The sequence below is a fragment of the Triticum urartu genome, chromosome 7A (assembly GCF_056163025.1).
Source record: "Triticum urartu cultivar PI428250 chromosome 7A, HENAU_Tu73, whole genome shotgun sequence".
NCBI lineage: Eukaryota > Viridiplantae > Streptophyta > Magnoliopsida > Poales > Poaceae > Triticum > Triticum urartu.
In genome coordinates, this window is record NC_141879.1 from 515,097,099 (window position 1) to 515,110,533 (window position 13,435).

The following is a 13,435-nucleotide window of genomic DNA, read 5'->3' on the forward strand; positions in this document are numbered from 1 at the left end:
TCGAGATTCGGTTTGGCTAGAAAATAGGTGAGGGTGGTCCTTCAGCAATTCTTCCTCTCGCTCCCAGGTGGCTTCATCCTCCGTGTGGTGGCTCCACTGAACCTTGCAAAACTTGATAACTTTGCTGCGCGTGACTCGACTGGCATACTCTAGAATCTTAACTGGTTTCTCCTCATAGGTCAAATCACTGTCCAACTGAATTGCTTCCAATGGTACCGTATCTCTCAGCGGTATTTCAGCCATCTCTGCGTGGCACTTCTTCAGCTGGGAAACGTGGAACACGTCGTGAACTTCTGACAATCCTTCGGGCAATTCCAATTTGTAGGCCACTTCTCCCATACACTCCAAAACATTGTATGGTCCTACAAAACGTGGTGCTAACTTTCCCTTAACTCCAAAGCGCTTAACTCCTCGAAGTGGTGATACTCGAAGATAAACTCGGTCTCCGACTTCGTAAACTGTCTCCTTGCGTTTAGAATCTGCATAACTCTTCTGCCTGGACTGAGCTACCTTGAGCCTATCGCGAATCAATTTCACTTTCTGTTCAGACTCCTTTATCAGATCCGGTCCAAACAACTGGCGGTCTCCAACTTCATCCCAAGACAATGGGGTCCTGCACCTCCTTCCGTACAAGGCTTCGAAAGGGGCCATCTTCAAACTGGATTGATAGATGTTGTTGTAAGAGAACTCTGCATACGGCAAATTCTCGTCCCAACTAGATCTGTAATCTAGCGCACAAGCTCTCAGCATATCCTCCAAAATCTGATTGACTCTCTCGGTCTGTCCATCTGTCTACGGATGGAAGGCTGTGCTAAACTCCAGTCTGGTTCCCAAAGTTTCATGCAACTAATTCCAGAACTTTGAGGTAAATTGGGTTCCTCTATCTAATACAATGCTCCTTGGAACTCCATGCAGACATACAATCCTGGTCATGTATATCTTTGCCAACTTTGCACTGGTATAGGTAGTCTTCACGGGAATGAAATGAGCTACCTTTGTCAAACGATCGACTACAACCCATATCGAGTCGTAGCCTGAACGTGTTCGGGGTAATCCGGTAATAAAGTCCATGCCTAGCTTATCCCACTTCCATTCGGGTATCGGCAATGGTTGTAGCAATCCCGCTGGCTCCTGATGCTCTGCCTTTACTCTCTGACATACATCACAAACCACTACATCACAACACTTAATTGGGGGCAATTAACTTCCGGTAGAAATAGCTGATCAAGGTCAAATAAACTGCCGGGACATTTTGTACTATCGGTACAACTACCTAAGGGCATTTTAACTGCCGGTAGAACCGAAGAAACAAGGGCAATAAGACTGCCGGTAATAATGAGGGTGCAACATTTGCCGGGAGAACTACGACACGGCATGTTATCTGCCGGGGGACCATCTCTGGCGCGGGACCAAATATTTTTTTTGAGTTGGATGGCGCGGGACCAAAACAGAGTTGGGCCTAAAGCGCGCGCCAACAAGAGCACAAAAGCGAGCGAGACTTTTGGCCTGAAAAAATATAGACGCGTCGTGTCCCTCATCCAGAGACTTCGATCCAGTTCATCCCCAAATCGATCCAGACCGCATACGCCGCGAACCCTAGCCACACCCCCACCGCCGCCGACCGCGCCCTCCACCACACCACCGCTGCCCCGCCTGCCCCAACCACTCCCCGCTGCTGTTGCAGACTCCGCCCTCCACACCCCACCGCTGCAAACTACTGTCGCGGTCGACCCCACATCACAGCGCCGCTGAGGACACGGACGACACCACCAGCGCCGGCCTTCCACGTCACAGAGCCACTCCACTGGCGACCACCCCCCTTCTCCGCGAGCTTGGTCCACACCGAGCAGGCCTTCTCCAAAGTATTGAGCGGGGCTGCCTCCTCTACGTCATCTCCCCCGAGCAGCGGAGCGTCCTCCCTCCCGCGAGCGGCTCTGTCTCCTCAGTACCCTTCCCCTAGGCAGCCACGTCATGTATTTCCTTTCACTAGTGTCCTCTTCAATAGGTGAGATTTCAACTCCTGTCTCTTTTAACATCTGAATGTGCAGCTACACATGTATGTAATCTCGAACAGTAGCACTTAACTATTCTAGCAGTTAGAACAAATCATCGTTTTTAATTATGATCTGATAATGACGAAAAAACCATGATCCAAACATCTTCAAAGGTTATTTGCATTGTTTGCAAACGGAACTTGAAAATAAAGATAGATGAACACTAGTACTATTAGTAGCCCTTCAGATCGAAGGATGGGGAAGTATGGTGATTAACAATGCATACCTTAATTAGACTCGTTGAAACCTAACTAAGTTGTTTAATCGAGGTTTCTAGTTTATTTGAATTTGAGATGAAAGAAAGCTATTTTTTTACGTCTTCAGCCCACTTGTTTAGTCCACCTAGCTAAGTTGTTTAGTTGATGCCCCAAAGTAGTAGCATCTTTGCTTGTGTTTTGTAAAATACGATATGTGGACAAACTAGGTGCTACACTTTTATGATATAGATGATGACATTCTTACTGCTATTTTGGTTTTTGTATATTCTGAATGATATGCTTCAGTTCATTATAATTTGTTGTGTGATGGCATTCCTTCTCCGTATTGTATTTCTTGTTGCCTGTAATAGATAAAGATGATATGCATTTTGTTACTAGATTTTTTTCCTTAATAAAAGTATACTTTGTTTCGCATGTTAGGCTATTTGGGTGAAATTGGTCAAGAATGGACAAGAGTTGGATGGATAAAGCTAGAAATACACAAGCATATATTGACGGGGTAAAGAAATTCATAGATTTTGCTTTTACTCATTCAGCAAGAGGGAACACTATATCATGTCCGTGTAGAAATTACCTCATGGTGCTGGAACATGACCACCATAGGGCAAGCTCAAGGGCGATGTATCTCATAGCCATACACAACCATGTGAGCTTTTGTCTTATGATTGAATTTACCAATGACTATCATGGAGTCATGGTTGATTGCTTAAAAAGCTTTCCTTCTATGTGTGCAGTTGGAAGTGGAGAAGTCCGTGGCAAAAGCAGTAATGCGACCACAATCAAGCTGAGGAGGTAATATACATGTTTCCCTCCACTCTGTACATTAATGAAGTTTACAAAATGAGCATTTGCATGTGCACGAAATCTTCCATGTCATTCCTGTAGACTCTTTACAAATGTTTAACTCAATGCATTTTTTTGTTCTATCTAAGCATGTTCTGCCTATTTGCACATGAAAGATTTTTGACTTGGAGCTAGAATGCAGTGCTAGACTCTACTATGTATCTCTACTACTATAATGCATCAGTTTTGAAATTGGATTTACACTCCACTCTTGTTTCCCGCCAAGTAACACAAACTCACTTCTAGCCGTTGATTTCACCACATATCCCCTTATCCACCCTTCATCAGCCCTTAGCTTCACTGAATCGGACGGCTGCAATCAGTTGGATTCGTCACCACTCCCTTCCCGCGCTGTCTCCCGCGCGCTCGCGCGTTCGGAAGCTACTCGCACCTTCCCGATAGCTCCACGGCTCACGACGTTTGGAATAATTTAATTGAAACAGAGCCCCGCGCGCGCGCTCTGTTGGAATGGAAAAGACTGCATACCTTCAAGCTTCATCCCGATTTCAAAAGGAAAAAACAAAAACGTTCATCCCGGGCTAGCCCAAGGCTATCATCCTGCCACAACTCCATCCCCGTTGTCTCCCATTGCCTGTATCTCCCCGCTCACATCTTGCTAAAATTCCATTTCCATCTGCTTGCAGAGTACCTCAACTCTTTGACGACCTTGCTATTGAGATCGCAGGGCTTGGTTGTTCTGAAGTGTGCCACTCTTGCGCCCCGTCTTCGTTCATTCAGATTAGCGCGTCTTCGTCTCTTCGCTCTCTCCAGCCGCGTCATACACCGGCAAGCCGCCATGTACAATACACATTCTTTGTGCGGACGGCCTACAGCACGGGAGGAAAGCACAGGTGAGTTGCTCCTTCTCTACATTCCCGTTTTTCTTTTTCTGTTGATGATTATGAGTTTGGAGAATTCCTTTATGTCAGATTGCTTCCTGTCATTAGGATTAGCTGGTTATACCTTGTTGATTTTCTTGGCTATTTCTTTGCGTGCAAGATGTTTGCGTTTTTGACTAAGCCAGTGTAAGTTGCAGATTCTGTACGTAGACTACAAAAGCTACTATGTATTGAGATAAGTGTGTCACGAAAGATGATTTGATTATTTTTCTTGATTTTTTATGACTCTGCTATTTTATTTGGGCCATTTCCTTGTTCACATTTAAAATATTTATTTTGATAGAAATATGATTGACACTCATTACTGACGGACATCAACTGCGATAATGAATTCATATTTTCTGTTTACCAATGAAAAAATGATTGTTGGCTAAAGAACATTCTCTCTCTCTCTCTCTTTCCCTCTCTCTCTCTCTGCATGCCCTGAAATGTAAATTCCAGTTCAGTACCAATCTTTTCTTGTGTGTGTCTCATTAAGCTGATGATTGTAGATCAATATCGTCACCTAACTGAACAAACCGGTGCTGTACCAACGGATCCTTCTCAACGCAAACGTTACCGTGATCGGGTTAGGTATATGCAGATGACGCCACAACAGAGAGAAGCTTATTTGAAAAGGAATCGTGAGTACAAACGAATCAAGCGAGGTGACAATGCAATTAGTAAGACTGTGCAACCCGTAAGAGGGGAGACCAGTATGAGTACCAATGATAACACACACTTGCCAACTGAATCTTCTACGACGCCAGAAGGTACTTTGTTGTGTGATGATAAGTAAAATAAGCATCTTCATTATACATGATTAGGTGGTGACATTAGTCTGCAATTTGTGTGCCAGGGAAAGAAGTAGCTGTGACTATGTTACAAGAACAAGAAAGCCTTCCATTTTCAGGTTCTATGACACACAGTTCAGGGGTCCATCAAAGTAGGTGTCTGACAAAAAGGAAACGAGGTTGATAAAAATATATTAATTCAGTACTAATACATTTCTGTTTACTAATATTACAGACTAATTTGTTTGTTGTAATGTCAAAAACAGTGACAATAGTCGATAGTTATGATGTGTCTGCATCTGACCAAAGCGTCCTTGTTCAGCCAAACATGTGCCACCCAAAAAAGGGTACTCGGCTGAAGATAAGTCCATCTAGAATTTCTGTATCTCCTATTGCTTCGGAAGGCCAAGCTGTAATTGATGCGCAAAAAAATAACAGTGGATGTAAGCGGCGACACGGCACTAGCTGGTATTCCCAATTGGCACCTGAACAAAAAGAAGCATATTTACAAAGAGGCCGTGAGTATAAAAGAAGAAGAAAGTCTCAAGACGCAAGTTGCAGCCATGCACAAGATACATCTGATGGGGCAATCAGTAGTAATTTACAAAATACAGTTGGATATACTCATGTGCAACTACAAGGTCATACCAGCCGTCAACATGAAGATCTCATCTACCTGCCAAAGGATTCTTTTCCTGCCATTCAAGGTAATCTCAGTACCAACTAGCATTTATCTATTATATTGGTCCATATAAAACATTGTGTGACGTATATGATGATTCGACAATCAACAGATAACATTGGGGAAACAGGAGAAATGCTTGGATATAATGATGACCCTGATGAAGAAATTCGTATGTTTAGTGGGCATGGTAAGTATTACTGTACTTAATCGACAATATTACTTTTAAATATGATTTGTATTTCTAATCTAGCCTAATAAAAAATGCAGGTTTTGAATTTCAGTCGTATTTAGAAAATAATAATGCCCAAAGTTGCATTCAGGCAGATCCATATGATCATATATATCAAAATTTACCCACTGATTATCATCTTCTAGATCCAGTTCCTGACTGTAGGCATTGCAATGCAAAAAGGTTCCAGTATGAAAAACCAACGTTTTGTTGCATGGGTGGAAAAGTTAAAATAGTAACTCCACCAGTCCCTGATGAATTACGTCGACTGTACAGCAGCCAAGATCCAGATGCGAAGTATTTCCGGGATAACATACGTTACTTCAATTCTCACTTCTCCTTTACATCTCTTGGTGTTGTCTTGGATCAACGTTTTTGCAATAACAGATCTGGAGTTTACACATTCCGCACACAAGGTCAAATTTATCATCGAATTGACCAATTAGTGCCAAAGGATGATGGGCCCAAGCATCTACAACTGTACTTTTATGACACTGATGCAGATTTACAGCAAAGATTTCGTCATTCACCTAACCTTGATAAAGATCTCATCAGAAAATTGTTGGGCATACTCTCATCTAATCCTTATGTCCATATCTTTAGAAGTCTCGGCTCCATTCCAAACCTTTGCGAGTATAGGATTGAGCTCAACACAAATATTGCTTTAGACCAGAGAGTATATAATGCTCCGACAGCATCACAGGTGGCAGCAATTTGGGTCGAGGGAAGCGATCCTCGAGGTCATTTTGATAGAAGTATCATGATTTATGGTGTATCAGACCGTCCACAATATATAAAAGCATATCATGGTTGCTATGATCCACTATCATATCTGTTGTTTTTCCGAAACGCAGAGGTCGGATGGAACTTGGATCTGCCCAGATTAAGTCGACATGCTAGGAAAATAATAGACAATGAAGCAAATGATTTTGATATAGAAGGTAAGTTTCCATCATACATTAATTGGTTACATGCTCAAAGTTTTAGTTTCTAGAACTATTTAATAATCATATATTATTTTGGATTCTGTAGGAATGCTAGAGAATAGTTCTGGTTCTTGCATCTCACCAAGAGAATATTATTGTTTCAAGCTGCAAATTAGACCTGGGAAGTTTAACATCTTACTCTTTGGAAGGCGATTGACTCAACAATATATAGTTGATATGTACATTAAGATTGAATCAATAAGATTGGCATTCTTGTCAAAGCCATCAACTCAGGTTCTCATCAGAGCAGATTTGTATCAAGGATTGGTCGATAGCATTGTTGCCGGTGAAACACGTGGGTGCATGACAGGTAGGCGCATTGTGCTTCCCCCATCATTTATCAGAGGACCAAGAGATATGCGTCGAAGATATCTGGATGCAATGGCTTTGGTCCAACGGTTTGGGAAACCAGACATATTCCTTACAATGACTTGCAATCCACATTGGGAAGAGATAACTAGAGAACTAGCAGAAGGTCAATCACCACAAGACAGGCCGGACTTGGTAGCACGAGTCTTCAAGGCAAAATTGGAGGATTTAAAGGATCTTTTGTTTAAGAAGAAATTCTTTGGTGAAGTTGCTGCACATGTGCACGTAATTGAATTTCAGAAAAGAGGTCTACCACATGCACATTTTTTAATAATTCTGAAATCAAACTACAAGATAACTAATCCGGACCAATATGATGAGATAATATCAGCTGAAATTCCTGATAATGATAAATATCCTATGCTGCATGATTTAGTTATTAAGCACATGATGCACGGCCCATGTGGAGTTCTCAACATAAATAATCCTTGCATGGAAAATGGAAGTTGTCGGTATCATTATCCTCGACATTTCGCAGAGACTACACAACAAGGAGAGGACTCTTATCCAATTTATAGGCGCAGGAATGACGGCCGTCGAGTGCGCATCAGGGGTGCAGTTTTGCATAATAGATGGGTTGTCCCATACAATCCCTATTTACTTATTCGATACAATTGCCATATAAATATTGAAGTTTGCTCTAGCGTCAAGGCTGTGAAATATTTATTCAAATACATCTACAAAGGTCATGATCGTGCCTCCATTGTCATCGAAGCCGCAGAAGATGATGCAGTTATTAATGAAATTCGTGAGTATAGAGATGCAAGGTTTATTTCACCTCCGGAAGCAATCTGGAGGATTTACTCTTTCAACCTTAGTGAGATGTATCCATCAGTTATACAGCTACAAGTCCATCTGCCAAATATGCACCTTGTTCACTATAAAGATTCAGAAAAATTAGAGGATGTGGTCTGCAAAGGATCGTCTTTGAGAACAATGCTAACTGAATACTTGAGAATGAACTCTATTAATAGTTATGCCAGGAATTTCTTATACAAGGAATTTCCAGAATTTTTTGTATGGAATAATAGTAACAAGAGCTGGAAACATCGCAAACAGAGAATACAAGTAGGGAGACTTGTCGTTGCACACCCAGCTGAAGGAGAACGCTATTACTTGAGGATACTGCTAAATCATGTGAGAGGGGCTACATCTTTTGAGGATTTACGGACTGTCGATGGTTTTGTTTTTGCCACTTTTAGAGAGGCCGCAGAAAGAAGGGGTCTGATTGAGGCTGATTGTAGTATTTCTGATTGTCTGAGCGAGGATGCGACATTTGCAATGCCTTCTGCCTTTAGAAGGCTTTTTGCTACAATATTGGTTTTCTGTGAGGTAAAAAATGTCCGTGAATTATGGGAAAAGCATTTTGAGGCCATGGCTGATGATTTTTAGCAGGGCAGCGCAACTGATAAAGAATCTATAGAGCAGATGGTACTTAGAGATATTAGTGATATCCTATATTCAATGGGGAAGGACATCAGTTGCTTTGATCTTCCAGAAATGCTAGATGGCACTGAGTTGGCTGGCTCTAATTGTAGAGAAGTAATAGAAGAGATGTCTATTAATATTGATCCAGAGCATCTGGACCTTTATGCAACACTAAATTGTGAGCAAAGACTTGCCTTTGATGAGATAATGCATCACGTCCTACAGAAGAAGAGTAAGGTATTCTTTATTGATGGTCCAGGAGGTACAGGAAAGACACATCTCTATAAAGCTTTGCTCGCTAAAGTGCGTTCCATGGGGCTAATAGCAATTGCAACTGCAACATCTGGAATTGCAGCGTCCATCATGCCGGGCGGTAGGACAGCACATTCGAGATTTAAAATACCAGTAAATATTCATGATGATAGTTTGTGCAGCTTCAGTAAACAGAGTGGGACTTCAGAGTTGCTTCGGAGAGCGTCCTTGATAATTTGGGACGAAGTAGCCATGACAAAACGTCAAGCTGTGGAGGCACTTGATAGATCCTTGCAAGATATTACTGGTGTTCTATCTCCATTTGGAGGAAAGGTCACAGTGTTAGGAGGAGATTTCAGACAAGTTCTCCCTGTAGTGAGGCGAGGCACAAGAGCACAAATTACAGATGCTACACTAAAGAAATCGTATCTTTGGCGGTGTATAAAACAAATAAAACTATGGCGTAATATGAGAGCACAATCTGATCCATGGTTCTCAGATTTTCTGTTAAGAATTGGTGATGGTACAGAAGAATCAATCGGCCAAGATTATGTGCGCCTACCAGATGAAATTGTTGTACCATACATAGATCCAAAACACTCTGTCAGTAAGTTAATTAATGATATCTTTCCTTCACTTGGCCAGAATGGAATATCACCATCTTATATTAGTACTCGCGCCATTCTCTCCACCAAGAATGAATATGTTGATGAACTAAACGAGAAGCTTATTGATCGGTTTCCTGGGGAAGAACAAATCTACTATAGTTTTGATTCAGCAGTGGATGATCCACATAACTACTACCCACCTGAATTTCTAAACTCACTCACACCTAATGGCCTGCCTCCACATGTCCTTCGACTGAAGATTAATTGTCCTGTGATTTCACTTCGCAATCTAGATCCTTTTAACGGATTGTGCAATGGAACAAGACTTATTATCAGAGCATTTCAAGAGAACGCTATTGATGCAGAAATAATTGGCGGGCAACATGCTGGGAAAAGAGTATTCCTTCCACGAATTCCTCTATATCCTTCAGAAGATGATGTACTCCCCTTCAAGTTTAAAAGAAAGCAATTTCCAATTCGACTCAGCTTTGCAATGACAATCAACAAAGCTCAAGGTCAAACTATTCCAAATGTTGGCATCTATCTTCCAGAGCCGGTGTTCTCTCATGGTCAACTCTATGTTGCTTTATCAAGAGGGATGTCAAGACAAACAACAAGAATACTTGCAAAGCCAAATAAGGAAATTGATCCATCGGGAAAAAGCACCAAAAATATCGTGTACAAAGATGTCTTGATGTAATTTACATACAGGTATTCGTGTATTAGTCATTGTTACTTCTAATACTGCAAGTTTCTTTATGTTTACAAGCATAAAAATTACACATGTGCATCCATGCTTGATTCCATGACATTAGAAACATGCAATCTTGTGCGTGTGAATGTAACTTAAGGTGCTACCTGCAAGCATAGAATTGTCTCTGTTCCTCTTGCATTTTTTTGTCCAAGTGCATCCTTGTGGTATAATATTTTTTTCCCTTACAAATGTAATTACTGGGCAGGTTTGCAAAGCACCAAGTCCATGCGGATGCCTATTCTAGAAGAATGTCAAGAGCTGATCATGTCTACAATGGTGCAGTAGCAAATGGTTTTTGAAGGAAATGTCTCTGAAAATTGGGGAATGTCAGCTGTCTAGGGAAATCTGTTTTGCGAAGAAGTTTAGCCTAATCAAAACTGAAACTTTTATGTTGCAATTTGTAAATATGTTGTTACACATTAGAGTATATTTTTTATGCTGTTCTGTAAAATCTGATAAGAAGGACAAAGCTTGAGCTTTGAAGTAGATGATATATGTACAAGTACCAAACACAAAGAGCACATATTTTTCCTCTGTTTTTTCTTTTTGTTTGAAGACAAGTGTGTCAAACTATGAATTTCAGGAAACTCAAAAAAAATCCTTGGGTGTTCCTACATTGATGGTTTGGTATGTTAAAGGCCAACCTCAGGAAGCCGTCTATCCGGTCTTAAAAAGAATATACTCCATCCAATACGAATTAACTGACGCAACCTATATACAATGTAAGTAAGACATTGCATAGAAGTCACGTCAATTAATTCAGATTGAAGCGAGTAACTATTTATTCCCTTTGTCCTATATTAGTTGTTGTTGATACATCCATTGTAGCGATAACTAAAATATGCGACAGAGGGAGTATTTTACTTATTTTGAGTTGCAAAGTTCACTTGGTGATGTTGGTCTACATTCATAAAGCTACACGTGCAAAGCACGTGCCATTTACTAGTACAGTACAATATTTCAGTCTGCACCCTTGATTTGGTCCTTCGATCTGTATGTTCTGTTGTGTAATTGGTCCTCCTCTCATTCTCACAGCATGCCTCCTATTCGTCCTCCGCAGCAGGCAGTGTTGTGTCGACTACGTCTGGATAGCAACTCATCTCCATCCTCGCCCCAAGCAGTGTCGCCTCACCTCTACTTCCTCGCCTGAGCGGTGCCGCCTATGGTCTCCGCTTCACCGCCAATGGTGAGATTTCTTTGTTATTTTTGTCATTTAGCCATTAGTAATCTTGTAATGGGCATTGATATAGTGTTGAAATTTTCTTGGTTACTCAGCTGTTTCAGATGTAAAAATGATGTTATATAGGGTTGAAATTGTGTGATTATTCTCAGGTGTTTGTTTTTGTTTCTTGAAGTCTGATTTACTCAGCAAGGAAGGGATGTGATACTGTATAATGTTTATCAGGAGCATGGTAGCCCAGTGGCAAAAGCTTCTATGTATGCAGTTGGAAGTGGATAAGTGTCAGGCTCTTCCTACAGGATGTCTACTGGTTCAGTTCTAGTCATAAACAGAGGTGATAGTTGCTTGTACTTTGCTCAGTTACTTTGATGTCAACATTTGAGTACTAATATTTCTTTCCATAACTATATTATGTAGAATGATAGATTTCCTTCCATATCATGTATAATTGATCCATTTCTTTCCATAACTATATCATGTATAATGATTGATTTCTATTTGTAGCAATGCGACCACAAGCAAGCTTATAAGATGCATTGATTTCTGTTCTTTGTAGCCACCAGCCATCTATGATCAAAGGCCACATATTCTGCTTTAAATTGTTTATCAAGTTTTGAGTTGCTAACCACATATGCCACGTGGTTACATGCTCTGTCTTTATGTAACACTCCCTCTGTTTATGCAGTTATGCTTTATCTGATTGGTTCAAAATAATTTGTATTGGCAATAACTCTCGGGTTTTTAATATAGTATTTTTCTGTTAGTTTTCCATATCTCAAAAATAGGGCAACATGATTTGTTATTATGTGCCGCTCTTCAAAATTTGCGGGAGATTCTTTTTTGTGAATCTGGGTCTGTCTAGGACACATCTAGATGTGACATAGTTATGTCACATCTAAGCCGATGTCCACTCTGTTTGTGGTCCATTTTTTCCCTAGTTTTTTTGGTTCTTGTTGTTGCATTATATATTTGCGGGAGCTTAGATGTGACATGCTTAAAAAACATCTATATGTGAATAAGACAAACTGAATCTCAAAGGATACACTAGCTATTGTCTACTAGTACTAGATATGACATTTGGCCTGCTTTCCTGAATTAGTTGAGATATGGTAATATTTATCTGCTTTAGTTCAGATAAAGATGTGTTTCATGGGTTCTCTCACCTACTCATATCCAGGTTCCAGGTCCTATTTCATTACCTTAGAGTACTACTTGGCCAGCTAAGGCATATCCTAGCCTCTAGTATGTAAACAATACTTGAGCTAATTGAGGAAGGCCTCTCGAGTAATATGGTTGATCTAATTATGTAATAATGATTGCTTGCTATGATGAAGTGTTACACATTTAGAAGATTTTTATTTATGTCGATGAGTTAAACTGCAGCACATCAAAATCTTCAATGTGTTAATTTAAAATCAAATGAGAGCTCCATTTGAGTTTCTGTTCTGTTGCAGGCTTCACAAGGGTACATAAGTTGATGGAGTTGTGGAAGATCTGCAAGCTGCTAGAGGTTTGGAAGACCTACAGTTAATTTGGTCAAGTGATATATGCCTCGTTTGCTGAACCCAGAGTCATTGGCAAGTTTTCCTATGCTTATTTGGTGGTTGTTTTGGTACACAAGCCATTATGTGCTCATTTTGGTTGTGTGACGCATATAAAAACATATGTACTGAACCTTTTGTGGCACGAGCTCCTTGTATATGGTCGTTTCATACATGTATCTAGAAACATGTGTATTTGGTCTGGCATGTGTAATTGAATGAAGTTTAAGGTTGATTGAAGTGTATGTATGTGCAAGTTGTGTGATCTTTCCTGATTGCCCGAGGACAATGAATGGATATTAAATCAGGTATAAGTTGCTCGATGAATGGATAATAAATTAGGTATACATTGCCTAGAACGGTTTGCTAGTGAAACATGATGTGAGGCATATTAACTGCCGGGTGAACATGTTTTTGCCGGCAGTTCCACTGCCGGTAAGTGTTTGTTCTGATGCCATGGCCAATCTGCCGGGAGAAAACAAACTGCCGGCGTATTCACGGGTCGCGGCAGATAAACTGTCGGGAATAGTTTATCTGCCGGAAGAAGTAATCCCCGGCAGCCGTTCTTGTGGCAGTTCTATCTGCCGGGAGAAACACCATCCCGACAGTTTATCTG

At 40.9% G+C, this 13,435-nt stretch overlaps 2 protein-coding genes across 2 annotated transcripts; both read left to right on the forward strand.

The window, feature by feature from the left end:
• Positions 1-2,717: 2,717 nt before the first annotated feature.
• LOC147960209 (uncharacterized) lies at positions 2,718-11,600 on the forward strand. Its single transcript, XM_087535725.1, has 5 exons — positions 2,718-2,771; positions 2,876-2,918; positions 3,007-3,064; positions 11,159-11,284; positions 11,504-11,600. The coding sequence occupies exons 1-5, from the start codon at positions 2,718-2,720 to the stop codon at positions 11,598-11,600; spliced, it is 378 nt and encodes a 125-aa protein (XP_087391851.1).
• Positions 3,912-10,044, forward strand: LOC147960210 (uncharacterized). The gene is made up of 10 exons (XM_087537437.1): positions 3,912-3,966; positions 4,506-4,766; positions 4,853-4,966; positions 5,054-5,494; positions 5,582-5,659; positions 5,740-6,642; positions 6,734-6,997; positions 7,691-7,823; positions 8,259-8,388; positions 8,452-10,044. The coding sequence occupies exons 1-10, from the start codon at positions 3,912-3,914 to the stop codon at positions 10,042-10,044; spliced, it is 3,972 nt and encodes a 1,323-aa protein (XP_087393563.1).
• Positions 11,601-13,435: the final 1,835 nt, after the last annotated feature.

Bases quoted from the DNA above. Each gene is read 5' to 3' on its own strand.
- LOC147960209 (XM_087535725.1), top strand. From the start codon at position 2,718: ATGGACAAGAGTTGGATGGATAAAGCTAGAAATACACAAGCATATATT. The intron at 3,065-11,158 runs GTAATATACATG...CGTCCTCCGCAG, and splicing joins ACCACAATCAAGCTGAGGAG to CAGGCAGTGTTGTGTCGACT. The intron at 11,285-11,503 runs GTGAGATTTCTT...AATGTTTATCAG, and splicing joins TCTCCGCTTCACCGCCAATG to GAGCATGGTAGCCCAGTGGC.
- LOC147960210 (XM_087537437.1), top strand. From the start codon at position 3,912: ATGTACAATACACATTCTTTGTGCGGACGGCCTACAGCACGGGAGGAA. The intron at 6,643-6,733 runs GTAAGTTTCCAT...TGGATTCTGTAG, and splicing joins AAATGATTTTGATATAGAAG to GAATGCTAGAGAATAGTTCT. The intron at 8,389-8,451 runs GTAAAAAATGTC...GATTTTTAGCAG, and splicing joins CAATATTGGTTTTCTGTGAG to GGCAGCGCAACTGATAAAGA.